Source organism: Lontra canadensis, unplaced genomic scaffold (genome assembly GCF_010015895.1).
Source record: "Lontra canadensis isolate GAN:19392208 unplaced genomic scaffold, GSC_riverotter_1.0 scaffold12, whole genome shotgun sequence".
In the NCBI taxonomy this organism is placed as follows: Eukaryota; Metazoa; Chordata; class Mammalia; order Carnivora; family Mustelidae; genus Lontra; species Lontra canadensis.
Genome location: NW_022631006.1, coordinates 25,342,936 through 25,370,713, shown reverse-complemented (window position 1 = coordinate 25,370,713; position 27,778 = coordinate 25,342,936). Strand labels below are relative to the sequence as shown.

The following is a 27,778-nucleotide window of genomic DNA, read 5'->3' as shown; positions in this document are numbered from 1 at the left end:
ATGACTTTAAATTTCTCTGTAAATATGGCTGCTCTGCATAGATATGCTGTTGTATTCTCCTCCACTATCAGACTGTGCCATTCTGGGGCGCCTGGGTGGCTCAGTGGGTTAAGCCTCTGCCTTCAGCTCAGGTCATGATCTCAGGGCCCTGGGATTGAGCTCAACATCAGGCTCTGTACCCAGCAGGGAGCCCGCTTCCCCCTCTCTCTCTGCCTGCCTCTCTGCCTACTTGTGAGCTCTCTGTCAGAAATAAAATCTTAAAAAAAAAAAAAAAAAGGAATGTGGCATTCTAATAACTGATCTGAAAAACTATCTTTAGTGGATCGTTCTGCCTACAGCATTCCTTCCTCTAAAACCTCAAGAATATCCACCATTGTTGACATGATTCTTTTCTTAAACATTTGTAACTTCTAATAACTTAAAATATAAATTTAGACAGATTTGCTTGACAATTTGGGTCAAATTCTAAAAGGTCCTTTGAATTTCATCAGATTCAGACAAGTTATTTTCCAGAAGGTTACCTTTAATGTCTATGCTAAATAAATAACATTTACACACCAGACAAAACCATCATAGGCTTTTATAGGAATCAAAAGTTAAGAATCCAAGTTAAATATACAGAGGTACATCAACTACTTTAAATTATAAAATCAAGTGTGTGCATATAAGAAATCACCTTGATTAAAAATTTCCAAGCTTAATTATTCCTCCTTAAATAATTTTAAATTCTCTATCAGACAAAACAGCGAATGTATTTGTGCAAATTAACTTTAAAAACATAGTATGGCTCAAAAGTCATCAATTATTTCTGCAGCATCATTCTATAAGAGCATACTTGGGTCTTTATTCTGCTTTAGCCGTTATTCTTAGTCCAAGTAAACACACTGTACACAACTACAGACAATATAAACCTAATTACTCTGCCCCACATAGGAGTACAAGATTAAGAGGCTATTGAAGGAAGTTAATTTTTAGGGATTTTGGCAAAAACCATAAATATCAATGTAATTTAAGAAATAGATTTGTAAGGCTTATCTTTTCCCTTTATGTAGAAATTTCTTGTGGAAACCTTCTCTGACTTAGGAGGAATAACAGGAAATAGACAACTTGTTCCACTTTTTCTATCACATGTAATACAAAATTCATACAATTTTCAAAAATTTCTCACAAACCCAGCCAACAATTTCTTTCAAAAAGTAAAGTATAACCTCTGCTTTAAGAGATCACAAGTTTAAATACTGCCGTAATTAAGAAAAACAAGTCATTTATACAAGCATAAGAATTCAAGTTGCTTGTTAAGTGAAACTAAAATCACTTAATCTTCCTGAGCTAACAAACTAACATGCAGATTATCCCGCCAGTCCTATCACCACCCTCTAATTTTATTTACAGTAACAAGTATTAACATCTGTCAATTACAAGTCTACAGGTTTACTCGTTGGTAGTAGCTGACCTTTGCCAATAGGATTTTTTGGAGAACCTTTATACCAGACCCTTTCTTTTTCTGATGGTTTCCTAAGGACCCTGTTATTTATCCCAGGAGAAGAGCCTGTATTATTATTTACAACAGATTTTAATATGTCATGATTTGTCAGGTCATCCAAAGGAATCTTAATTTGGCCATCGGATACTACTTCCTGTTTACAAACTCTGGTAGACCCAAGAGAAGCATTCTTGGAGTCTGGGTGCCTCTTCATCCTTGAGAAAGACTTGTAAGTTAACTCCATGCCTGATTTTGAAATTGCATCACTATTTGGCTGTTCACATGCTGTAAACTTCAATTCCTTAGGACCTGACTTGGTACATGAAATCAAGGAATCCTTTGATGTACTTTCTAGACCAGAGGAAAGAGCACTGTCACAGCTTACGGATTTAACCAGAGGAGAAGCCGCATCACCAAGACTTGCCAATTTCTGCCTTGCAGGTTGTCTGCTGTACTCCAACAAGGAATTAATCCTTCTGACAGACTGACGAACAGGTGTACGCTGAAACTTAAGAGGTGAGCGAACTTTGGTTCTGTTTGTTTCATTGAGAGAAAGCTTATTAAACCACTGTATGTGGTCTGACACCCTCCCGTGCTCTGCCATTTGTAAGCTCTCAGAGCTGGCTGTATGGCAGGTTTCCACCAGTGACGGCTGCCGAACGATTCTCACAGGCCTCGGTTTTGGCAAGTTTGTTCTATTACATGTAATCTGCTCTGAGGAAGAGGTGTCAGCTGGATCCTCCCTAGAAGCTGTACATTTCAGCAAGTTCTCTCCAGTCATATTCTCATTCTCATTCTCCTTTAATGGAGCATTCAGCTTGTCCCTTGTGGGCTGCTGATTCTTTATGTGTTCATCACTAGGCAATTCTGGCTTAAGTGAATGATCTCTAAGTATATTCGAATGGATGCTTTTCTCATGTTCAATCTTCTTATGACTTGAGTAAAATGTTATAGTTGCTTCTCTATCCAATTTTTGAGTTTGATGTAGTGAGATGTCTTGTTCTGAAAAACTATTTTCATCTGTTTTAGTCTCATGTTCATTTGATTCTATCACAGTCAAATCATTAGTTTCAAATAGATTTTTCTCTGGGCTATATTCTATAGAAGATGTTTCATTTAGCTTCACTTTCCCCACATTAGTTACTGATGACTGCCTGTGATTTATCAATGCATGAAGATTACTTCCGGATTCAGAAAATGCTTTCTGAATTTTCACCAAAGTCTCTGTGGTCAAGTTATTTTCATCCCCACTAAAAGAGCTTCCAGTTTTGTCATTATTATGCTTATCATCTACGCTAGAAGGGGTGAGTCCATATGAACTAAGAGGGGACTTTTCAACCGTAGTATCAGGCTCCAAAGAAGAGCTTTCCACCTCAACATTTCCCTTGACTGGAGAACCTTCATTTGCAGCTATTTCTTGAAAACTGGAATTACTAGGTCCCGTCCAAGACATCCGGTAACTTGTTCCATCTAGACGCTCTGGAGTTAATAAGTTTTCCTCAGACTTACTGATCTTTTTTGAACCTAAAATAAAATAGTTCAGTCTTTTTAATCATTTATATTTGAAACATATTTGAAATACTATTCAAATACATAGCAGATAAAGGTATTGAGCATTAAATTTCAATAAATTAAGGATTTCTTAAAAGAAATAATTTTTTAAATAAAAAGGTCAGTTTTGTACTTATAAGCATCTTCCAACTGTTCAGACAAAAATACAATGCCAATTCAATTATTTTCACTATTCAAACATGAATTTTAAATCTCTAGAACAGTAAATTAAGATATTTTATGATAAAATAACTGAAGCTTATATGTAATTATATCTAATTATATCTCAAGAAAGCCAAGAAAAACTTTTTCAGAAAAGCAATGAGAGTAGGCTTTTTGAGTAAAATTAAAAATATCATGTAACTGTACCTTTCTTTGTTAATCTTTCATCAATATCTGGGCTAAAAAGCAGACCTGTTTTTACAGACTCAATCCTATTTTTTAAACTTTGTTGATTTGCAAGTCGTCGACCAACATTTTCACGTCTATCAACCCCAGAACACCCATTCTGTACAGAAAAGAAAAATTGAAAATGTTTTGGTTAAGAAATAAATCTAGTTAATTCAAATACTAAGACAAAGTAAATTTTTATAGTTATCAAAATCCTCTACAGCTGATTAAAAAAGGTAAATAAAATTAAACAATTTCATACCAAACACAAATATACTTGCATGCATGTTGACAAAAACTGTAAGCATTTGTCTTGGCTATTACTTGATATTTTATGATCTAAAATAAAAACAGCCTCGCATATTAACTAAAATAATTTCTTTTGTGATGACTCTGTGCTGGGACCTGCTCACAACAGTGAGTGAACAAAACACAACAGACCAAAATCTTACCCTCAGAATTTACATTTTAGATGAGGAGATTTTGAGCAAGACAAGAAAAACGGTAAATTATATTATATATTTTACAATATACAAGGTGAGAAATGTTGTGGAGAAAAGTAGAGCCGAGTAAGATGGGTGTGGTGGGGTGTCATTTTAAATAGAGTGATCAGAAGGTGATTTGTGAGTAAAGAAAAATGTGAGAAAGTCATGAAGATGAAAGGGGAAAGAACATTACCCCAGAGAGAATAAAGGCCAGGGCAGCGTCCAAGACTAAAAACAGGTCTGGCACATTTGACAAACAGCAAGGAGGCAAGAAGCTGAGTGAGCAAGAGGGAGTGGGTGAGAAGAGGGCTCAGAAAGGCAGGCTGGTTCCGGTCCTGTGGAGAGGTACATGGAAACATAAGAATTTTATCTTTTTTTCAGAGTGAAATGAGGAGTCACTGGAAGATTCTGAGCAGAACAGTGACAAGGATCTAAAAGGAATTTAAAAGGATCATTTTGGCTATAGTATTGCAGCAAGGTAGATGCAGGGAGACCTACTAGTAGGAACTTATTGCAGTAATCCAAGTTGGAGAGGCCAGAATTTATAGAACATTAGAAATGTAGTACCAGTGAGAATTGGTCAGTCTGGATATACTCTAAAAGCAGAGGAGACATAAGATTCCCTAATGGTTTACACAGGATGGTGTGAGAAAGTGAGGAGTCAAGAACGCCTATATGTTTTTTGGCCTAAATGACTAGAAGAATGAGTTGCCATAGCAGAGATAGTGAAGACTGCAGGTGGGGATGTGGTTGGCAGAGAGGGGGAAGGGTGGAGAATTAGCAGCAGTGAAGAAATACACCCTGAGAGCTCTATTTGAGACAGGTTACACCTGAGCTATCTATTGGATGGCCATCAAGTAGAGAAGTGAAGTAGACAGTTGTTAAGGAACAGTCAAGTTGTTCAGGAAAACATTTTGGGCTAGAGATAGAAACTCGAAGTCTTAAGTAACGATATGATGTTTAAAGCAAATGAGCACCTTGAATGAGTAGAAACAAAAAAGAGAAATCCAAGGACAAAGCTTTGGGCACCACAATGTAAAGAAGTCAGAAAAGTAACCAGTGAAGGAAGAAAATCATGAGTAAAGTGCCCTGAAGTAGGGAAGGAAAGTATAACAAAGAGGAGCAAGTGACTAGCCAGGTCAAATGCTGTTGACAAGTCAAGTCTAACAAGGACTGTTTATTTGTCAACTGCTTTGAGCACCACTGAGATTCTGGGTGATCTTGAGAGCAGCTGTATTGAGTGTTGGGGCTGAAAGCCTCATTAGAATTTAAGCAGAACAGAAAAGGAGGGAACAGTAGATATTAATTCATGTGTAAGAGTGTGGTATAAGGGGGTATAAAGGGGAGTAGAGAACGGGACAATAGCTAGACAGGCAGGGTTGAGAGTGTCTTTTACCATCCAGTCTACAGCTTTATGCTAATATGAACATCAATGAAATGGTGAAAGACACTTACCATGTCTTTGCTACTTTTCCCCAGACTAAATTTCAAACGAAGAGATCTTCGGACCTTTTCTTTACGACTGATCTTAGGAGAGAAGCAGCCTGCTTTTCCTGATTCCACTCTAAAAAAGCATGGGATTAAAAATGTCAGCATTGGGGCGCCTGGGTGGCTCAGTGGATTAAAGCCTCTATCTTCGGCTCAGGTCATGATCCCAGGGTCCTGGGATCAAGCCCCGCATCAGGCTCTCTGCTCAGCAGGGAGCCTGCTTCCTCCTCTCTCTCTGCCTACTTGTGATCTCTGTCAAATAAATAAATAAAATCTTTAAAAAAATAAAATAAATAAAAGTGTCAGCATTAAAAAAAAAAAAAAAACTTTGCATAAAAACTGGAGGCATTCTTACAAAATGCAATTTGAAAGTCCAGAGCAAATTATATTGCTAGTAATTAAACAGAGTAATAGTTTTCTAAAATCAGTTAAGTTTTAAGATACCATATATGAACATACCATATTTGTATAATAAATGGCCTCTCCTGTTTATCACAAGAGTTACTTCATTATTTATAAACCAGAATCATTAGAATAGACTAGCATTAGGGTGCCTGGATTGGCTCAGTCAGTTGAGAGTCTGACTTTTGATTTTGGCTTAGGTCATGATCTCAGGGTCCTGGGACTGAGCGCCTTGGCTGGCTCCACACTCAGCGGGGCGTCTGCTTAAGGATTCTCTTTCTCCCTCTCACTCTGCCCCTCCCCCTCAAATAAATAAGTCCTTTAAAAAAAAAAAGAATAGACTAGCCTTTAAATAAAAGGAAATTTAAAAATCACACATTATCAACATACAATAGAATTTTTTAAGCAAGCAAATTGGCCTCAAATTAGAAATCATTCTCTGGAGGATATATAAAGGGCAGTCTGACTGATAATAAAGGCAGAGGGAATTTTTAAAAATTGTGACTCAAATATGATTCTCAGCAGAAAAACAAAATATTTTATTAACTATATACACCAAATGTTTATCCAATGAAACGAAATGTCCTGGATTTATTACCTGCAAACCTTTTTGCTTGCAATCCTCTTACTTCGCCTTAGTACACCTGAACTGATCAAGTGGTTTCCACTGATGGCAATGGGAGAGAGTGAACTCTGAGATGATCCTTCTGGGCTTGTATCAAAGGGAACTATAAAAATAGAACCACATGAAATGTACCACCCATACTTCCTTTTTAAAGTATAAAATATTAATAGCAATTAGAAGGCTTAATTTCCAACCCTACGCAACAATAAAATCACATATTTCCGGGTAGAAACTTCAGAAGCCAAATAAACCCAATTCAACTTAAAAAAAAAAAAAAAAATCAGTTTCTTACACTTTAGTTGCCAATTAAGTGTCAGACTAAACATGACCTTTATATTAAAGTTTTGCTTTAACCTAATTTAACAATGGACTATAGGGGCACCTGGGTGGCTCAGTGAGTTAAAGACTCTGCTTTCGGCTCAGGTCATGATCCTAGGGTCCTGGGATCGAGCCCCGAGTCGGGGGTCTCTGCTCAGCAGGGACCCTGCTTCCCTTCCTCTCTCTCTGCCTGCCTCTCTGCCTGCTTGTGATCTCTGTCTGTCAAATAAATAAATAAAATCTTTAAAAAAAAAAGTATTAGTAAATGTAAACTACATTATTGTTATTTTTCTCAGTAATATAAACATAGTGCTTGGTAATAAACACTTATATGTTATTGCTCCCTAAATTATTAAAATATAATTATTGTAATTAGATTAGACAAATTTTGAAACTGAATCTTTCAGGGTGCCCGGGTGGCTCAGTCAGTTAGTTAAGCATCTAACTTCGGCCCAGGACATGATCTCAGGGTCCTAAGGTGGAGCCATGCGACAGGCTCCACACTCAGCGGAGAGTCTGCTTGTTCCTCTCTCCGTCCTGCTCATACTTCCTCTCTCAAATAAATAAAATCTTAAAAAAAAAAAAAAAAGGAAGAAGAAAGAAAAATGGTGAGTTAAAATAATAGGATTATTATTTAATAATTAAATTTAATTAATTTTTAATTTAAAAAATATCATTGATTAAGCAGGCTTATACTAATGTTCCAGTAACACAAGAATGTTTAAACTACTTTTTGGGAGCTTGGAGAGAAGGAACCAAGAGGTTCATTTCTTGGAGCAAATATTACAATACAAAGACAGACAGAATTATAATTCATATTGGCCATCTGGAAACAGTCCTCCAAAGTGGAAAATACTTTAATAATTAAGAAAACACTAAGTTGGGGCACCTGGATGGCTCAACTGGTTAAGCCTCACTCTTGATTTCAGCTCAGGTCACGAACTCAGGGTAACTGAGGTTAAGCCTAGTCTCGGGCTCTACACTGAATCTGCTTGAGAGTCTTTCTCTCTTTCTCCCTCTGCTACTACTCTTTCTCTCTCTAAAATAAGAGAGAGGAAACACTAAGTTAGTTTAAAAGAATTTAATTCCCTAAATAAATAAATAAATAAATAAATAAATAGAATTTAATTCTCCAACCTCTGAATACTGAAAGAAATACAGACAAAACTTCAGAGTTCTTATCATTACATTTTAACAAACTATACACAGAGAACATGTGAAGGACCATAAAAAGCAAGTTGCTATTCTGTTCAACTTTCTAATAAAACAAACAAGGAAAATCTAAACTTCCTGGATAACAGACACCAAAGGGAGGCTTCTGGAAAGATCTCCTAACTTAGCCAGCAAATTTAAAGGAAAACTCTCAACATTGTCTGAAATCAATAAAAACCTAAAAGAATTAGAGATCACTCACTTTTTGATGACATATGAGACAAATAGGAGATAGAGGACTCTGGGCTTAGTTAGGATTTCATTTGATTTTGGGTTGATTGTAACATTAACTTGTAAGATTGACCATAAGCCAACTTGTATTCTAAAGGAGCCAACTCAATCTAAGACCATACTAACAAAAATCTGATAGTCAAATTAGCAAAATTACATTTTTCTCTGGCGGCTCTGGTTGGCCACGTTAGGGACTTATAGGTCATTTGGAAGAAAATGGCTGAGCTGGCAAAGAATCTGGAAACTATGTCATAGGGAACAGCGTATACCAAATTATTAGAGCTTTTATAAAATCTACTTGAGTATAAAACTAAAAAATATGCCCCCCACCGCCAACTACACAATGGTTCCTCCAATGGCGGTACCCCACAACTCCGTGGACTGGAAAATCAAACTTTTTGACAACCTCAACAGGAGACAGCAATACAATCATAGCTATAGATCAGGAAGTAACTAAAATAGAATTCAGGATATCCCATCACCTAAAACCTGAGCACCACTGCTATACACAGAAGCCCAAACTCTCATCCTAAGTTATTCATATCATAACTTTCAATAGGCATGGTCAGTCAACATACACACACACTTATTATACAGACTTAGTGTCTATTTTAAAAGTTAGGGGACTTTATAAAAATTAAGAGATTTGAGAAACAGAATAAAGCCATAGCTCCTAAAAGGGGTGACATTAATATGAAATAGCACTTTTCTCAAAATATGCATTCATGTTAACATTTACAACTCAGTGATATAAATTCTATTTGCTACCTGATACTGGTGTAGAACTGCTACTGAAGAGGTTAGTTGGCAACAACTCAAAGTTAAAATTGTGCTTGATGGACTTCCTCTTCTTACTTGAAAAACCATGAGAGGAATCCACTGGCAGTTTACGTTTAGCATTTGGTGTAAGAATCGTGGGTGAGATGGATACCTGGGCTGAAAAAAAAAATTATTTTATTTTATTAACTCTGTGGGGAAAAAAAAGCTTTATATAATTTCTTCTTATAAAGCTATTACTTAGAGCTAACCAAAGAATGAGAGAATATGTTTACATTATCAAATATATGTTATAACTATATTAATATCATCCAATTATTTAAAATGATAATAGGAAAGGGACAAAGAGACAAGATTAATAGTGACTTAAACCAAATAGACTGAAAGATGCATATAATCCATATTAAAGAACATTAACATATGGAATAAAATCATAATCAAGGAGCTCAAACTGATCTACATAATAGTTTTGCTTTTCATCATAACTGAGTATTAACCACATAATTTCTTCAATTTGAAAAACAAAACAAATGATCATATTGTCTGTTATTCTGTTATTGGGCTGACTACTTTCAGCCACAAGCAAACCAAGATAAAAATGGGAATATACACTAATAAACTTCTGGTTCTAAAACAAAAATGAGATTTGAATTATTTTCACATATTCAATAGCATCCAACTTATGTTCAACAGAAAAGCATGATTTGAAAGACTAAAGATGTAACAACAGACTAAAAAATTCTTACCTACAATTTTGGGTTCATTATATACAATGTAATTAGCAATGTCACAACACAATTATACTACAGTATCTCCATTGAAAATAAGATTCGGATTTGATGTAACCAAAGTAAGTTATGTAATGGTTACTTTTTGTATAATACACAGAAATTTTCACTTAAAATTAAAAATACATAATACCTACCAATTTTTTCCTGTTGAGGTGTAACAGAGGGTGTTCTGTTAGATTTAAGTTTATTTAATGCTCCACTAACAAAATCTGAAATGCAAAGCACATAAAACCATATAATCAATTATAATTTCACATTTACCTATCTTTCACCAATAACTCATATGATATTTGTGACTTTCCAGCATATAAGTTTATGTCAGTTTATACATTTTAAAGTCGCTTAAGGTTATGTGGAATTATTTCAAAACTGGAAAAAACTAAGATATATTTTGATTACATTTCCTACTTATACGCCTCTTTCTAAGAAAAAAAAAAAGAGACATACAGAATATGTATACATAGAATGTGTGTAAAACAAATGTGTATAATGTACAGAAAGAGAATGGTAGAGAAAATCATTACTTGTTGAGGAAGAGAAGAAATGGCAGCAAAAGAGAAAGCTTGGAAGGGGAAGCAAAACCTGGACAGTGTTCTGAAGGATCAGTAGGTATTCATTCAGTAGGAAGGTAACACTGGGCAAGGGGAATAGCATATGCAAAAGCATGTAGGTGAAAAAACAGGATTTATGTATACTAGAAACCAGTAGTTTGATACTGCTAGAGCAAACAGAGAGCCGTGGTATGGTAAGAGATAAGTCTTGTGCATTAGACAGAAAAAGGCCTGTTGTCATTTTGAAGAACTTGAACTTCTCCAAAGGCAAAAGGGGGACAAAATGGTCAAATCTGCATTTTGAAAAAATAACTGGCAGCAGTATGATAGAGGATTAGCAAACCTTATGAAGGTTCTTCTAAGTATGTTAGTCATTCAACAAATATTTATTTTGTACCTATTATGTGTCAAGCACATGTCAAATGAGACATGGTCTTCGCTTTCCTAAAACTTATTCTAAGAGAAAAAAATTTTTTTAAATACCAAGGAAATAAAAATATAATGACAAATGAGATCCATAGTCTGAAGTATAAATTTAATAAGCTTTACAATGGGTAATTAGAGAAGGTGCTAGTGAGGAAGTGATATTTGAGATCTAAAGAGTGGCAATTAGCCAAGCAAAAGATGAAGATCTGAAATAAGGCAGGAAGAGTGCAAATGGACACGGGAATAAAGGTATTTCAGAGCTCAAAGTGACAAGACTTAGTGATCAGTGAGATGTGGGAATGAGAAAAGAATAGATAAGAATATCTAGAATGCTGATTTTCATGACTGAGTAGACAATGATGTGACCCAAAGAAAAGGAAATTATGCAAGGAAAAATTAGCTATGTCTATGGAACACTGACTGAAATGGATATGAAATCAAGTTGTGGAAAGATCAGGAATACAGAAGTAGATTTGGTAGTCATCAGCCCAGCAATGATAGTTTTTTAAAAAACTGGGTGTCTCAGTCTTTAAGCGTCTGCCTTTGGCTCAGGTTATGATCCCAGGGTCCTAGGATCAAACCTCACATCAGGCTCCCTGCTCAGGTTTGATCCTGCTTCTCCCTCTCCCACTTCCCCTGCTTGTGTTTCCTCTCCTTCTCTCTCTCTCCCTCTGTCAAATAAGTGAAATCTTTAAGAAAAAAAAAAGAGAGAAAGAAAGTGAATGAGGTCATTTAGAAAGAGGGCAAAGTGTAAAAAGAAAGTCAAGTATAGAAGAATGGAACATTTAAGAGGTGGTAGAAAAAGAAAATCCAAAAAATTAGAACAAGTGGAGGGATGCCTGGGTGGCTCAGTCAGTTAAGTATCTGCCTTTGTCTCAGCTCATGATCCCAGGGTCCTGCATCAGGCTCCCTGCTTAGCAGTGAGTCTGTTTCTCCCTCTGCCCCTCCCACTGCTTGTGCTCTCTTTCTCTCTCTCTGTCTCATAAACAAATTTAAAAAATTAAAAAAAAAAAAAAAGAACAGGTGGCTAAAAATGTAGGGAAACAAAAGCATAGTGTTATAAAAAAACAAAGTAAATAAATGAATAAATAAATAAGTCAGGAAGGAAATAGTTAAGTAGCCAAAGAGATTCTGAATGATATGGGAATAAAAAAGTACCCACTGGATTTAGTGATATGGAAACTGTGACTTCAACAGAAGTAGTCTCAGGCAAAAATATACCCTGAATTTTCAGCCACAATAAAATATAAAAGTTTTTTAAATATGTCTGTTTACCTGATTAATCACCAAATATCACTCAAAATAAAGTTCAACTATAGTCCACTTGTGTATTACTGAGAAATCTTATACCTTCAAGTGAAACAGGTACAAACCAGAGGAGACTGAACACCTTTGAAGAGCCAAAAATAGGCTATGGTCTAACTGGCAGGTAACGGCTAATAAAGCCAATCTTCATGGCACCTGAGCAGACAAACAAAGTTAATATGGGGAGAGGAAAAGAAGAAAAACGTAAGCCAGAGCTGAAGAGAGAAGAAACAACTGAGCAGCCACAGCAAAAGATACCACACAATTAGAATAGCACAGCAAGGGCGCCTGGGTGGCTCAGTGGGTTAAGCCGCTGCCTTCGGCTCGGGTCATGATCTCAGGGTCCTGGGATCGAGTTCCGCATCAGGCTCTCTGCTCAGCAGGGAGCCTGCTTCCCTCTCTCTCTCTGCCTGCCTCTCTGTCTACTTGTGATCTCTGTCTGTCAAATAAATAAATAAAATCTTAAAAAAAAAAAATTGAGGCCAAAGAAGCGAATAGCACAGCAAAATCAGAAGCATGGAAAAACAAACTATTCCCTCCATAATGTGAAACCATCCTGACTGCACCATGGGCCACAAGTACATGCAAGTACAGACCATCTTTCTAGAGAAATGGAAAAATATGTCTCCTGACATACGCATTTCAGGAAGTATCAGACCATTAACAGCACATTAATCAAATCAGCTCAACAACGTACCACTGACCATGAAAGACACTTATTTAGCACAATAACAATATGAAGAAGCACGCACACTGGTAAGCATAGGTAAAACCAGGAACGTATGATAAACCAAATCCTTCTTACTTATGAGTTTGCCCATGAAATACTATAGATTCTTGGGCAAAAGTATTATTGAAAATTGCCGTACCCAGCATACAACTATGCTAGACTAAGTAAGTCTCAGAATATCAAAAATAAAAGTAAAAGTTCCTGGAGTTTGGTTGCACAACAAAGTTAATATACTTAACAGTACTGAACTGTTCACTTAACACTGGTTAAAATGATAAATTTTGTTACATATTTATCTATAATTTAAAAGAAATCAAAAGATTCTTCAAAGCAAATGCAATCAGATCACACGGATGCTTGTAGCATTGCAGAGTGAAATGAAAAAAAAGGCTATGGGCATTAAGGAGGGCATGTGATGCGATGAGCCCTGGGTGTTATATACAACTGATAAATTACTGTACGCTACACATCTGAAACTAATGATGTACTGTATCTTGGCTAACTGAATTTAAATTAAAAAAAGGGGAAAAAAAGCTAGCTATAACACACAAAAAGTAAACACTAATGGTCTAGAACTCCTGAACAATTTCAAATTGCCAATGAAATCAATGCATTTTAATGATGCTTGACAAGCGCTATCTTAACCTGTTTGATAAAGTACCTCTGGGTTTAAGCCAAATATTAATAACTCGACTTAATGTATTCATTCTGTATTTTATGCCCATTAAGTAAAAAACACTGGGCTGGATAAAATGTATAAAACATGGCCTTTATCTCCAAAGAGCATTAAATATAATAGGTAAGAGAGTCATGAATGAGTAGTAAATATAAAACCATATAAAAACTGTCAGAGTCTAGAATATTATGGAATGCCAGTGCAGAAAAGAGATTATTTTCCCACTAAAAAAACAGCAGGGGTGAAGCATGCTTGACGAAACACTTAAACTGAATTTTGACAACTAGATATAATTTGGACAGCAAGGGTAGATGGAAGTAAAAACATTCTATCAATAAATAGGATAAGTAAAAAAAAACCCAAAGTGTCTAAAAAAAGATAAAAAATGCAGTTGGACTACAGTAAACACTGTACAAATCAGAGAGAAGAAACAGTAGAAAGGCATGCTAAAGCAATCCTATGAAAGGACCTCTAATATCAGGCTATAAATATCAGTTTTATCAGTGAAGTTTCTGATGAGTATTGTGAATACATGGCTGGAATTATATATTAAGAACATCAGTCCTGACAGCAATAAGCAGGGCAGAGTCAATGAAGAGGCATGAAGATCAATAAGGAGATTCTTACAGTAAAGATGATCCAGTAAAATACCACAGACAGCATCTTACAGAACCTGAAAACCATGAATATAAATGGTACATTAAGAGTTAGGCACCCACGGTTTAAAGCCTGAGTGACTAGAAAATGATGGTGCTGTTAACAAAAAGAAGGAATTCAAGAAGAACCAGTTTAAAGCGGGTGAAGATGATCTCTTCAAAATGCTGAGCTTAAAGCACCAAAAAAAAGAAGTGAAGATATCTTCCTAGTAAGCTGTTACTAAAGTGAAACTGACATTTGCGAGACAATATTCACCTATTTCCATGCTATAAATGAAACTCTAGGAGTGAATAAAATCACAAAGGAAAAGAAGGCAATAAAGAGGATCTGTGTCTGAGAATACCTGCATTTGGGGTAGGAAGTTTATGGGATGAGAGTATGTGTTCCGAAAATACACGTTTTAAGTCCTAACTCCAAGTACGTGTGAATGTGACCTTATTTGAAATTAGGGTCTTTGTAGATGTACTCAAGTTAAGAAGAGGTCATTAGGATAGGCCCTAATTCAATGTAACTGGTATCACTATAAGATGAAAACTTGGACAGAGAGACACCCATCGAGGAACCCATGTGACAACAGAGGTAGAGATCGGATGCAGCTGCAAACCAAAGAATGACAACAATCAACAGCCACCACCAGAAGCTAGCAAAAGCAAGATTAGCCCCTATCTATAGGTTTCGCAGGGAACATGGCTCAGACAACAGCTTGATTTTAGCTTGTAGCCTCCCAAACTGTAAGACAATAAGTTTTTGTTATTTTAAGCCACTTTGTTACAGTAGCCCTAGAAATCTAACACTAGAAGATAATAGAGAAATCTACAAATGAGGCAAAGAAGAAACATAAGGCTGAATCATATAAGTCAAGATTTAAACAGGAATGGAACAATTAATAACAATTAGTTCTTATACTCAAAAGATGAGAAATTTCCTAAAACAACTGGAAGAATGGCCTCAGTCTACTTGATCAAGGAGGTAAGAAATCTTACAACTGATTCCATCATGATGGAGCTTTAGGTCTTTTTTTCTTCCATGGTAATGTTTCCTTCATCAGTTCATACTTCTAAATGATTCACATCACTATTTCAAATCATGATCTCATGCCTAACTGTTCTCTCTACTCCCAAATCTCATTTCTTTAGACCAAATAATTTTAGAAAAAATTATAATCCTCTACTGCCTCTACTCATAAACCTTCAACATCAATACCCAATATCTAGCTGCATGTTCTAATGTTTGACATTGAGCTCACCATGATATCCTCCTAATCCTTAGGATAAACCCCTAACCCTAACCCTAACAGATTATTTCTACCCTACACAAATCTTTCTTTAGAGCATCCTTCCTACCTACGATAGGATACAAGTATTCTGATGCTCTACCCAATTCCCCTGGACTCTACCGATTTTTCAAGAAGGTTCAGTTTGGTTTCTTCTTTGGAGTCCCTGATCACCACAACCCAGGGAACTTTTCTCTTTTGAACACGTTTCACATTTATGCTAGAGATTTAGCATTTAATATTAGATTGTATTGTCATTTTGCTTTTCATATGCACGTCTCATGTTTTTCCAACTATGCTCTAAACTAAGAAGGCACACACCATAGAGTGTGCTTCATTACATTTAAACACACTTTAGAGAAAAGCAAATTGCTATACCTCCACAAAATGAGACTGCCACTGCCACTTACCTCCTACACTTTGTCTTCGCTTTCTTTTACAATCACCAGGAGTTTCACATTCACCTTCTTCAAAGCCTTCTAATGACGGAGTAGCACAGAGACCGTCAAGACCCAACATAGCTGGTATCTTTTCTTGGATAAAATCTGGAACATGCCCTAAACAAAAATGTTCAGAGTTAAAATTTTTCCTCTACTCTCCTTCAAAGTGTTCAAAGAGTATATACCAAAATGTTCAAATAGTATATATATTTCTAATAGTTGTCTTCACAGTTCACTTGGAGGAATCTGGGATCTCCTTCATTTAAACTAATCCTGTTACTTTATAATGTAACTACCTCTTACCAATATCTGATGCATAATCAATGAGAGTCTTCACCACCGCAGCCTGTAATCGTAGCTTTTTTTCTGTGTTAGCAGACATCTTGTCATGTCCTTCACTTGTCTGAAGCAGATTTGGTGCAAATATTACTGCAAGATTGCTGCTATCCATCTTATTCTCACTGGACCTTAAATGAAACAAGGTTTTCTCAGGATGAGCCAAAGAGAAACTTACAGAGGTAAAATACCATTTTGAGCACACTTTGAAGACTTCTTACTTTATCAGTCAAATACAAGTCAAAATAGTTATCCTTTATCTACCCATCTACAGAACCAGAAATTGCTTCTGTGTGTTTAAATATACATCATAAAAACCATGTTAACTATATTGTCCACATTGTTTTTCCACATAAATTGAGCATGGATATTTGATTTTCAAACCCACATACAGAAAAATTATATTAAAAGGCTGCAAGAATGTCTAGAGCAAGCAGGCTCACTGACAGCAAGCAGAGGGAGGGGACAAATTTGAGAAGCAAGATACAAATATATCAAAAACACTGTAATTTGAAGTCATTCAGTGGACAAAGAATCCTATCAACAACAACAAGCCATTCATAATGATGACCTTAAGATAGTTAAGAAAATACAAATCATTTGGCACATAGGGTATATTTCTTATAGTTAGGAAATTATTTTTAAGAAAAATTTCCATTCTAAATTTAATTTTAAGTTATTAACTATAAAGGTAAATCCAGCTAATTAACAAACTGTCATTTCCTAAGACTTTTACTTACTTACCTAAGGGAAACATTCCTGAGAAAGTTAAAGAAGTATCTTAATACATCAATTGTGTGGTCGGCCATAAGACAGGAGAGCAACAATGTAGCTTTATTCTTCTCCTCTGTTCCTAACTGTTGAGCTTTGAAAAGTGCTTCATGCAAATCAGCTGGAAGGATGGGTTCTGGCAATTCTCTAAAAAACTGCTTAAGAAGTCCTGCAACATCACAAGGAGGTGCAGAAGACAGGCACCTTTCACCGTGATCCAGTTTATTCTGAAATAAATATAATAATCTTGAGCATTTGAGGGCTTAAGAGTTTACTGTGAATAAGATATCCCTTTGTGTACTTTAGAGAGCTTTAATAAATTTTGCTTAACTCTTGTTTTAATACACATCATGCCATTTTAGAAGGCTAAAAACTAAATAAAAAAAATTTTTTTCATTTCCTATAGTACTTTATAGGAACAAAGGACCACAAATTTGAAAGTACTCTAAACTTTTAAAGAATTATATAGATTGTAGCAATTATTTCATAATATATACATATATTAAAACATCAAGTTGTATACCTTAAATGGTATTTGTCAATTATATCTCAATAAAACTGAAAAAAAAAAAAGCATTATATAAATAATGAGTCTTTTTTTTTTTTTTTTTGAGAGAGAGAGTGAACAAGCAAGCGAGCACGTGCTTATGCATGGTTGGAGGTACAGGGAAAGGGAGAGGAAGAGAGAGAATCTTTAGCAGGCTCCAGAGCCAGCATGGGGCTGGACACAAAGCTGGATCTCACAACACATGACCTGAGCCAAAATCAAGAGTCAGACACTTGGGGTGCTTCGGTCTCTCAGTCAGTTAAGCTTCTGCCTTTGGCTCAGGTCATGATTCTGGGTCCTGGGATCAAGCCGCACATCAGGCTCCCTGCTCGGTGAGGAGCCTTCTTCTCCCTCTCCCTCTCCCTCTGCAACTCCATTTGTACTTCCTTGTTTGCTCTGTCAAATAAATAAAACAATCTTGAAAAAAAAGAGCCACTCGGGCACTTAATCCTGTGTTAATTCCTTTTTAGAAAAAAGTTTCTTCTGCCATGAAAAAGGCTCTTTGCAAATTAAATTTCTGTTAATAATTTATGCAATAGTTTAAATATTTCAATTCTAAAAACCAAATAAAAAAGTAGTACAAATGAAAAATTATAGTTCAAGAATATGCTTACCTTTAGGGCTCTAAGACGAATAACAGATCCTGATTTCCTAAAAAGCCCCTCTGTATGAATATGCTCTTCTAAAGATGAGCAAGCATCAACAAGAAAACTGAAAGAGAGAAATCTTTTCAGGTGGGTGGATACACATCTTACTAAATCTTATTCTTCTATCAAAGTACATGGACCAAGCACTATTCCCCCCTTCGGAAGTTCTGATGTCACAAATTTCTTCAGTCTTTGTGATAAAAGGTTAATTCTAATTGTTTTTCTTGCTTCCTAAATTCGTCTGTCCAGCTCATCTTTTCTCTGAGACAATTTCAGTAAGCTTGCTTTAATCCAACATCCTTCTTGATCCTAGTTCATTTCTCTGTTTCCACTCAGAGCATAAGATGTGTCTTTTTTACTGCCTTCACTTCATATCCCAGTCTCTCCTCAACAGTCTCCAATCAGACACGCACCCCTATTACTTCAGCAAAACAGATCTCATCTTAAATATCATGTAGATATTTAAGTAGATATTAAGGTCACCAATCCACGATCAATGATCTTCATTTCCCTTGTCCTGCCAGCATCTGCCACACTTAACCACCCCCTGCCTTTCTTGAAAAAAGCTCTTTTTCATGACATTTCCGGTTTTACTGCTGTCCCCCAACTATCCCTTCTCAAACTCCGTTTCTGGCTTTTCTTTTTCTGTCAGACCTCCTCATGCTAGTATGACCCCAGGCCCTAAGGCCTTCTTTTTTTTAAGATTTTATTTATTTGACAGAGAGAGAGAGAGCGAGAGAGAGCGTGCACATAAGCAGCAGGAGTGGCAGGCAGAGGGAAAGGGAGGAGAAGCAGGCTCCCCACTGAGGCAGGAGCCTAATGTGGGGCTCAGTCCCAGGACCCTGGGATCATGATCTGAGGCAGGTGCTTAACCAACTGAGACACCCAGGCACCTCCATAGCTTTAAATATCTATCATCTGTTACATTTGCCCAAAAATAAGGCAATGTACTTTTCTCACTCTAACACTGCCTCTCAGAAAAGTCCGATACAGCCTCGTCCTTACAATCCTTCTCATACTTAGAGGTGTGTGCTCTATTTCTTTGTACTGAACAACTTTTTTTTTTTTTTTTTTTTTTTGGTACTGAACAACTTTTAATCATCAGTGTTGGCTTTAGTAGTTAACAACTGATACCACAAATTAGAATGGATGTCAGCAGCAAGCAACTGATAGCATTGTGCTGCTACACAAAGGCTGAATGTCACAGGGGGTAACTGACAGAATTTAACTTTTGTCTGTTTGTTTAAAGCAGGCAAAGAAATTACAACAAAGATTTAGTCATCTTGATTGGGGATATGACTTTGCAATTCTAAAGGTAGAAAATCATTAAATAAACAAACCTTTTATAAGGTCATTTGAAAAGCCAAATAGTAAGTGCTTACCTTATGGAGATTGTCAATCAACACCTATATGCTGAATGAGAGAAAACTGTTCTAAGGTTGCAAGGTATTCAATAAATGCTTTTGGACAACAGATCAGTTAAAAACTTAGGTTACTGAACTAAAGTAGCCAGAATGAACCCTACTTTGGACAGAGGGGAAATGAATTGTAACAGGTCAGATAGTTGCTTTGCATGCTTCCTCAAACTATTTAAAATGTTAACTTCTCTACTAATTTCTGATGCACTTAGTCTAAAAGGTTACTTTTAAATAGTGACATAGGAAAGCTCAAGTGTTACGTAGTTTATATTCAGAAATACTTTATTTAATCTTAGCTTAAATGTTCTCTTACCCACAAAAGAAAAAGAGGGTAGTGGTGGGGGAGGGGAAAGGACCAGACTCTTAGAGAACTGCTAGGTCAAAACAAAAGTTTAAGTCAATCAGTTACTTATTTTTTTATTTATCTTTTTAAAAGATTTTATTTATTTGAGAGATTGCCCAAGCATGAACAAGCAGGGAAAGGGGCAGAGGGAGAGAGACAAGCAGACTATCCGCTGAGCAGGGAGCCCAAAGTGGGGCTCCATCCCAGGATCCTGAGATCATGACTTAAGCAGAGGTCAGACACTTAGACTGAGCCACCCAGGTGCCTCTCAACTATTTATTTTTAAACGCTTAAATACCAGTTTGAAATATTTTTCCTCATCCCAGATTAGCTTACCTTGGAATGTGTCCATATTCTGGTACAACAGAATGGGGCAATGCATTAAAAGGTACTCCAAATATTTTACCCTAAAATGGCAAATTCAGTTATTCTAACACAAATATTAGGCATAATGTAAGTCTTATTAAATATTAAGCAAATTAAAAACCTCAGGAAATTAAAAAAATAGAAATAATTAAGAAAATTAAAATATTACAAGTAACTTTGATAAAACGTAACAACTATGTGCTAAACATTCCTTTAGGTACTGGGAGCACAAAAATGGTCAAGATAAAGTCATTGTGAGTGGGGGGATGGGTGAGATAGATGAAGGGGATTAAGACCACACTTATGATAAGCACCAAGTAATGTATAGAATTGTTGAATCACTATACTTTACACTTGAAACTAATGTAACAACTTCATATTAGTTGTTCTGAAATTAAAATTAAAATAAACAAATAAAGTCATTGCCCTAAAGCAACGTAACACATTCCATCAGTTTCCAATCCCATAATGGAAAATCAATCCAGTTAGTGCTTAGTCAGAAAATCCTTAAACAAAATTTGGACAAAACACTAACATTTTCTAAAAATACTATGTTTCTTTCAGTAACCTTATGAACACTGACTTTATACTTTCCTCTGTCACCTTATAAATACTAACATGAACAAAAGGCTAAGTTGATTGGTTATGGTAGTTCTTGTCACTCATTGAATACTTCTTACAGTTAGATTTGAGGTGGGTTTTAGACCAGATTTTCTTTTCCACACTCTATGGAAAACTGCTAGTCAAACTGTTCTGACCAAGTCAGGGATTCCACAAACATTTAATTCCAATTTCTTCAACTACTTTGAAAAATATTTTTTAAAAGTCATATTCAAGTGTATTACTCATACTCAAATTTAATACATTGAGATCCCAAGAGTAAATGTGTATGTTACACACTTCTTAATAAAGAACCTGCCACTATCTTTATGCATGCATCTGAACTTCTTAAAACTGTGTCATTGATTAAGAAGGTTGTAGTTTGCACTGTACTTAAATATAAGCCTATATATATCTGCTTATACAAAATTAAATAACTGGGTCTACCCAATCTCATAAACATTAATTTAGCTTAGATGTATCTGCTCCCCATGAATGCGCTTGAAGCACTTACGTTAAGAAATCATTCAGCACTGTTAATTATGCAACAGAGTAACAAAATCTTACGAGTCTTTTTCAAGCATCTGGCTCCCTTTAACTGATAAATATAGAAGACAGTATAGTGTTTAAGAGAGTGTGTTCCTAGTTCCAAGGCTGCCAGGATTTAAACCCTGGCTCTTCCACTTATTAGCTGAATGACCTTGATCAAATTAATTCTTTATGCCTCAGTACCTTCACATAGGTCCTAAGTAAAAGAGTTGTAGAGAAAATTAAATAAATTAAAAGATGTAAAGCATTTATATTAGTTTCTCACATAGAGTAACCATTCAAAGAATATTTGTTGCTGTTACAATGACCATTTCTAGGTGAGCTATTAAAAAAGACGCTAATGGGGTGCCTGGGTGGCTCAGTGGGTTAAGCCTCTGTCTTCAGCTCAGGTCATGATCCCAGGGTCCTGGGATCGAGCCCCACATCGGGCTCTCTGCTCAGTGGGGAGCCTGCTTCCTCCTCTCTCTCTCTGCCTGCCTCTCTGCCTACTTGTGATCTCTGTCTGTGAAATAAATAAATAAAATCTTAAAAAAAAAAAAAAAAGACGCTAATGTGGAAAACCCCATTTTTGGGTAAATCAGAATTTTGTTGATACTGTGCACCCAAACAAAATGCAAAAATCAGACGTTGAAGCTGATTATAAGTCTACAGAGGTTTTACTTACCTAGAACTCAGGGTTTTTTTGTCAAGTGTATTATTCTCAATATTGGCCTCACAATAACAATTTCATAAAATAAAACGAATAGCATGTTTCTAAAATTTTATATACTGCAATATCACTTACAATCTTACCTTCAAAAGATTTCTAGCACTTTTCTTTAATAGCTCAAAACTATTATTAGCTAACAAACACGAAAGAGCCAAAGAAATCTAGTTTTCAAATATAACTTATCCTGTTCCCATTCTTACAACATAAAGATCTTCTGTATTTCTTTATTAGCATGTTTCTTTTGTGATTTCCAGCCTACCAATTAGGATGTCAACCACTGATTACCATAACAACTATCATTAGCGGAATAAGTGGCATGTGACAGGTACTGTTCTAGTCCTATCTACAGATCTTACCATTTTTTTTAATTTTTTTTTTTAAAGATTCCACTTATTTATTTGACAGACAGAGATCACAAGTAGGCAGAGAGGCAGGCAGAGAGAGAGGGAGGAAGCAGGCTCCCCACCGAGCAGAGAACCCGACGCGGGGCCTGATCCCAGGACCCTGGGATCATGACGCCAACCGAAGGCTGAGGTCTTAACCCACTGAGCCACCCAGGCACCCCGATCTTACCATTTTTAAATCACCTAAAAAACCCAAGGAGAGATACTATTATACTATTATTTCCACTTTACAGAGTAGGAAACTGAAGCATAGGAAAATTAAACAGCCCAACATATTACATCTACAGTAGGAGTAAAGCGGGATTCAAACTCAGGTCTATCTGACTCTAAAAGTAGGTATGAATTTTTAAAAGAATATTTATTTATTTACTTGAGAGAGAGAGAGTGAAAGAGCCTAAGCAGGGATTGGGGAGAAGGAGAAGCAGGCTCCCCACTGAGCATCGAGTGGGACCTGGGGCTGGATCCCAAGACTCTGGAATCATGACCTGAGCCAAAAAAGATAGACGTTTAACCGACTGAGCCACCCAGGTACCCCGGTGAAAAAATCCAGATTCAAATTTTTTTCATATACTTACAAAACCAACTATATTTGAAATCTTGAAAAAACGGTTTTTCAGTCAGAAGAAATCATTCTTAGTTTATAAATAAAAACATGTATGTTGCCAGTAAGCTGCAAACAACAAACTTTTCTCCAGAATGTATAAGCAATTAAGAGGTATACAAATTAACTGTTAGTAGCTTTCTTATCCAAGGACTTATTTTCTCAGAAACTGTAAATTAACAGCTATGCAAATTTTATTAGTTTTCATCTCTAAATACTTAAAAAATACCATACCATCAGGCAAGTACATTTAAAATAACATGCTTTATATTCAACTTATTTTTCACAATGAAATTCTTGGTGATACAGTAGATAACAAAATTTCATTCAAAATCCCCTTACTTTGACCTCCCTCATATCAAACAGCTTTTTAATTATCCCATTGTGCCATCTCAACTTACTCACTTTAAAAAACAGCTTTATAACCCAAAAATTACCAAGCAGCAAGCTTGTTTTTTTCAAATTAGTGAACACGGAGATATTATCTGAAGCCTATTTCTAATACTCTTTCACACCTTATCTATTGACTCATTTAGAAAATTTATTGATCCTCCTTGTCCCTTTACAAATTTTATTCTAAAACAGTGGTGGTGGTGGGTAATGTTTGTCTCTCTTCCCCCGTTGTACTTGTTCAAAATAAATTGGCAGTATCTGGAGATATTTTTAATCGTCAAAACTGGGAGATGCTACTGGCATCTAGCGGGTACAAGCCAGAGATGCTGCTAGACATTCTACAACGCATAAGACAGCCCCTAAGTCTCATCTCAAATAGATAATTTTCTAGTTCCAAATATCAACGTGGTGAGGTTGAAAAACCCTGCAACTTTCTCAGTGATCAAAAATCCCTGTAAAGAATCAACAATGTCATTCTTTAAATTTCAGTAGTCGACCATCTGGATTGAATTAGTCACGCTTAGACACATTCTCTTTGGGATCCACGCATGAACATTTCAGCATGAACCATAATAGTAATGGTACAGGGTGCCCCCCCCCTTTCTTTTTTTTAAACCCAAACCTCTTCCCCCAGAACTTACCACTATTTCCGTGGCTGCTGTTTCATGTCTCCTGCGATCGCACTGCCCACGGCCGCTCTTGACCTTAATGCCATAGACCGCCCGAAGCTGCTGCAACAAGGCCAACCTTACCAGCCTCCGATCCCACATCCCGGACGCGTCGCTCACTCTCCGAGGCAGGATCTGAGTCCTGACCCTCGTTCGCCACCAGGTCTTCCAATTTCCAAACACTCTCAGGTTTGCACTGTGCTCCGCTGCCTTCTGGCCAAGTCTGGCACTGTTCCGGCCCCGGGCCCCAGCCACTTCCACGGCTTTTCCCTTGGTCCTCTATCCACTTCCACCAAACCTTCTCCTACTTCCCTCTGATCTAACCACACCTCACCTTTCCCTCACTTACACCGACCTTCTTTCTCGTCACTTGATCCCTTCAGCTCCTTACACACACTTCCCTTCTTTCTCCCTGATCCTTTCGGTTCCTTGTCCGACGCCTGTTACCAGCTTCTCACCACTTCCGGCCACTTCCTAAGATCCCGTTTCCTCCAAACCTCACTTCGCCCTCGTCCTTTCCCAACGGTAAAGACCCTTCTCCTTGGCCCTTCCGCCCCGGCAGGCTCAGCCGGGCGTTGGTCTCTCAAGTCCCGGGGCCCCCAGCCCTAGCCCAGCCGCCGGACCAGCCGGCTGCTCAGGCGCCTTTTCCAGTCCCGGTCCCCGCCCGGGCTGGTCGCCGCCGTCACCCAGTTTCACAGGCTGCTCCTGCCCTCCCTCAGCAGCCGGCCTGCGGCCCCCGGCCTGTACATCCCGGTGAGCTCACTGAAGCCACGCAGCTCTCCTCATGCCTCCGCCTCCACCGTCTCAGCAGCCCTGGAGCCTCGACCGTCCCACCCTCACTTCCAGCCCAGGCTCAAATGGCAGCGCCAAACAGCGCTCCGCGCTCTGATTGGCCCGCTTCTCGTTTCAAAATCAGGACCTCAGAGAGTGGCCAGGAGCTGCCTGTCTAGTGAGACAAGGGCAAAGGGGGTGCTCACGAAGGGCGTGGTGGGCAAAACTAAGAAGTATGGGGGAAAAAAAGTTAAGTTGCACTTGTTTCTTCATAGCCATACTTTTGGAGGAAAACACTTCTTAGAGCGTATTTTAATACACCTGGCCCCGACGGAGACAATACATTCGGGGAATGTAATAGACACCCATTCTTCTTGGCTGAAGCTGAAGGCCCCCTAACGGAGAAACCGGTTCTACGGAACCCGAGGTGAGACAACCTGAGTCGGGGTTCACAAACGCTGATTTGGATAACCCTAAAGCAGGATTTTTAGAGGTTACCTCGGCTTTAGAAACTGGTCGGTGTTTGGGGAACTGATAGTGATGCTCAAATCTTAGCACACAGGGAGTTAAACACCCAAAGAAGACCTGTCATGGGGGACTTGAGTGCGGGAGGAATGCGAAGCCGCGTGAGGCGGCAGCTGCAGAAGGGGCACTCGTTGGGATTTGGAGTAAGGAGCTCGGCTCAGTGCCCACGCATGGCTGAATTGTTGGTGATGCTGTTGACGAACAGGACTGCACAACCGCAACGCTGTGCCTGGGCTGCTTTAACGTTCTCAAACAGCAGCGATCCCATCAACTTGTGCTTTTTTTTTTTTTTTTTTTTTTTTTTTTTTTCCTGGTACGTGATTCATTTAGGGCAAGAGACTGGTACTCAATTTAAATACAAGCAATAGAGCGAACGTTTACTGTCACTCCGCCTCACCCCCAGGGAAACTCGGTGCGAGTAGCGAGAGAACTTCACCTGCCTTATCCACTGTTGCAGCCCTGTCGCCTAGCAGTATTTATCCAATGAACGAATTTAAGTAGGGAAAGTTTTTTTAGAATCATTTTGCCCCTTTTGGAGTTCAGTCCTTGGGTAGTCTACCTTTCCCAAATCTAAAGACGATTCCCTGAAGAAACGGGAACAAAATGGAAGTGAAGCATTTTTCTGTATTGTAACAACTATTGAGCGCCTGCTGTGCAATATGGGATAAGATAAAGAGCAAAACCCGACAGTTTAGGGGAAGAGAAAATTAAACAATTGTATTAGTGGGGGTATAATTAATCAACAGAGAGGTGTAGTAAGGCAGGGAATACTATTCGATGATAGAGTATAGTAAAAGATCCTTGATGCGCAGAGGGGCAATACATCAATGTTTGATCTGAAGAATCAGTAGAAATTGGTAAAAAGTGAAAGTGGGGTGGTGGAGTGGGACCAGCATTCAGGAAATAAAACCACTGCAGAAAAGCCATCGATTTTTAACAGGAACCAGTGCATCAGAGACTAAACTGAACCTACTCCTACTCGTTTCTTTTTGCTAAAGAAATAACTTTTAAAAATGACTTAACTTGGGGCGCCTGGGTGGCTCAGTCGTTAAGCGTCTGCCTTGGCTCAGATCATGATCCCGGAGTCCTGGGATGGAGCCCTGCATCAGGCTCCCTGCTCAGCAGGAAGCCTGCTTCCCCCTCTCCCACTCCCTCTTCTTGTGTTCCCTCTCTCACTCTGTCTCTTTCTGTCAAATAAAATCTTTTTTAAAAAGTTACTTAACTTAAAAAAAAAATTACGCTGTCTTTAGCCTCCTCCCTCCCCCAAACTTCACATTGTTTTGGATTTTAGATGTCCCAGATTTCCTTTTCTTAAAGATGGACACTGCTCTTGAACCTTAAGTGCCTTTTTCTGTGTCATAATCCTTTTTTCAAAGCTGAGCTCTTTGATTTTATTTCTTTTGTCTCCTTCCTTTTAAGATGAAATTATTGGTTCTTAATGATAGTAACATAATTACATATTTGCCTTATCCATGTATACATATATACACACAAGTATATATAAAAATAATAACAATATTGCTAAATAAGACTGCTGAGTGAAGTTTAAGTTTGTATGTTTCTTTTTGTCCTCTTGCTGTGTCCCATTAGAATGTACTAGCAAAGTACCCTGTTTTAAATGAACTGGACATAATTCTTCTCTTTAGTTATATGTAGATAGATGTTTATTCAACTATGCCTCTATGGCTAGATACATGGGGTATTGCCAGTCTTTTGGTTTTACAAAAGTTCTGTGTGCATATACAATATGCTTTTGCTAACGGCTCGTTAGCATAGAGTCCTGCCAATGGAAGTGCTAGGTAAAAGAACATGTTATTTTAATATTGCCAAATTCACCTTCATAGGGGTTGTGTGATTTTATATTCACACTTGCAACTTATGAGAGTTCCTGTTTCCCCACAGCCTCTCCAATAGAGTGGATTTTTGCTAATTTGATAGGTAGCAAATGGTATCTGATTACAGTTTTGCATTTGTCTTTTTATAAGTGAGGTGGAGCATCTATTCAAAGGACACGTGCATACAGTGAAGTATGATGAGTCTTGAGGAATGTGGCAGATACACAGCTATGAAATGAAGTGGAACAAGCAAGGTCCAAAAGAAGGTATATAGTATGCTACTTTTTGTGTAAAGGGAGGCTTAGAAATACATACACAAATAGGCACTTGTTTTTATTTTCAAAGTAAATATAATAGATAAACCAAAATCTCATAAAAATGGTAACCAATAGATGGAGAGCAAGGCCTGTTTTCCAATGATCCAATGATCTCTAAAAAATTTTGGAAACATTTTACATATTAGCCCAATGTGAAATACTCTGAA

The 27,778-nt window shown here is 37.4% G+C and overlaps 1 protein-coding gene across 1 annotated transcript; it reads right to left on the bottom strand.

Moving 5' to 3' along the window:
- Nucleotides 1-515: 515 nt before the first annotated feature.
- Nucleotides 516-25,012, bottom strand: LOC116867296 (rho GTPase-activating protein 11A-like). Its single transcript, XM_032856908.1, has 12 exons — nucleotides 24,137-25,012; nucleotides 20,210-20,280; nucleotides 18,080-18,176; nucleotides 16,892-17,145; nucleotides 16,115-16,278; nucleotides 15,782-15,928; nucleotides 9,888-9,962; nucleotides 8,954-9,121; nucleotides 6,398-6,527; nucleotides 5,365-5,473; nucleotides 3,404-3,542; nucleotides 516-3,007 (listed from the first exon to the last, which is right to left on the bottom strand). Exons 1-12 carry the CDS (start codon nucleotides 24,263-24,265, stop codon nucleotides 1,416-1,418), a joined length of 3,075 nt encoding a protein of 1,024 aa, XP_032712799.1. The 5' UTR covers nucleotides 24,266-25,012; the 3' UTR covers nucleotides 516-1,415.
- Between the last annotated feature and the right edge of the window lie 2,766 nt (nucleotides 25,013-27,778).

Coding starts and splice junctions, on each gene's coding strand:
- LOC116867296 (XM_032856908.1), bottom strand. CDS start 24,265: ATGTGGGATCGGAGGCTGGTAAGGTTGGCCTTGTTGCAGCAGCTTCGG. Junction 3,543..5,364: donor GGAAAAGTAGCAAAGACATG/GTAAGTGTCTTT, acceptor TTTTCTGTACAG/AATGGGTGTTCTGGGGTTGA. Junction 3,008..3,403: donor TGAAAGATTAACAAAGAAAG/GTACAGTTACAT, acceptor ATTTTATTTTAG/GTTCAAAAAAGATCAGTAAG.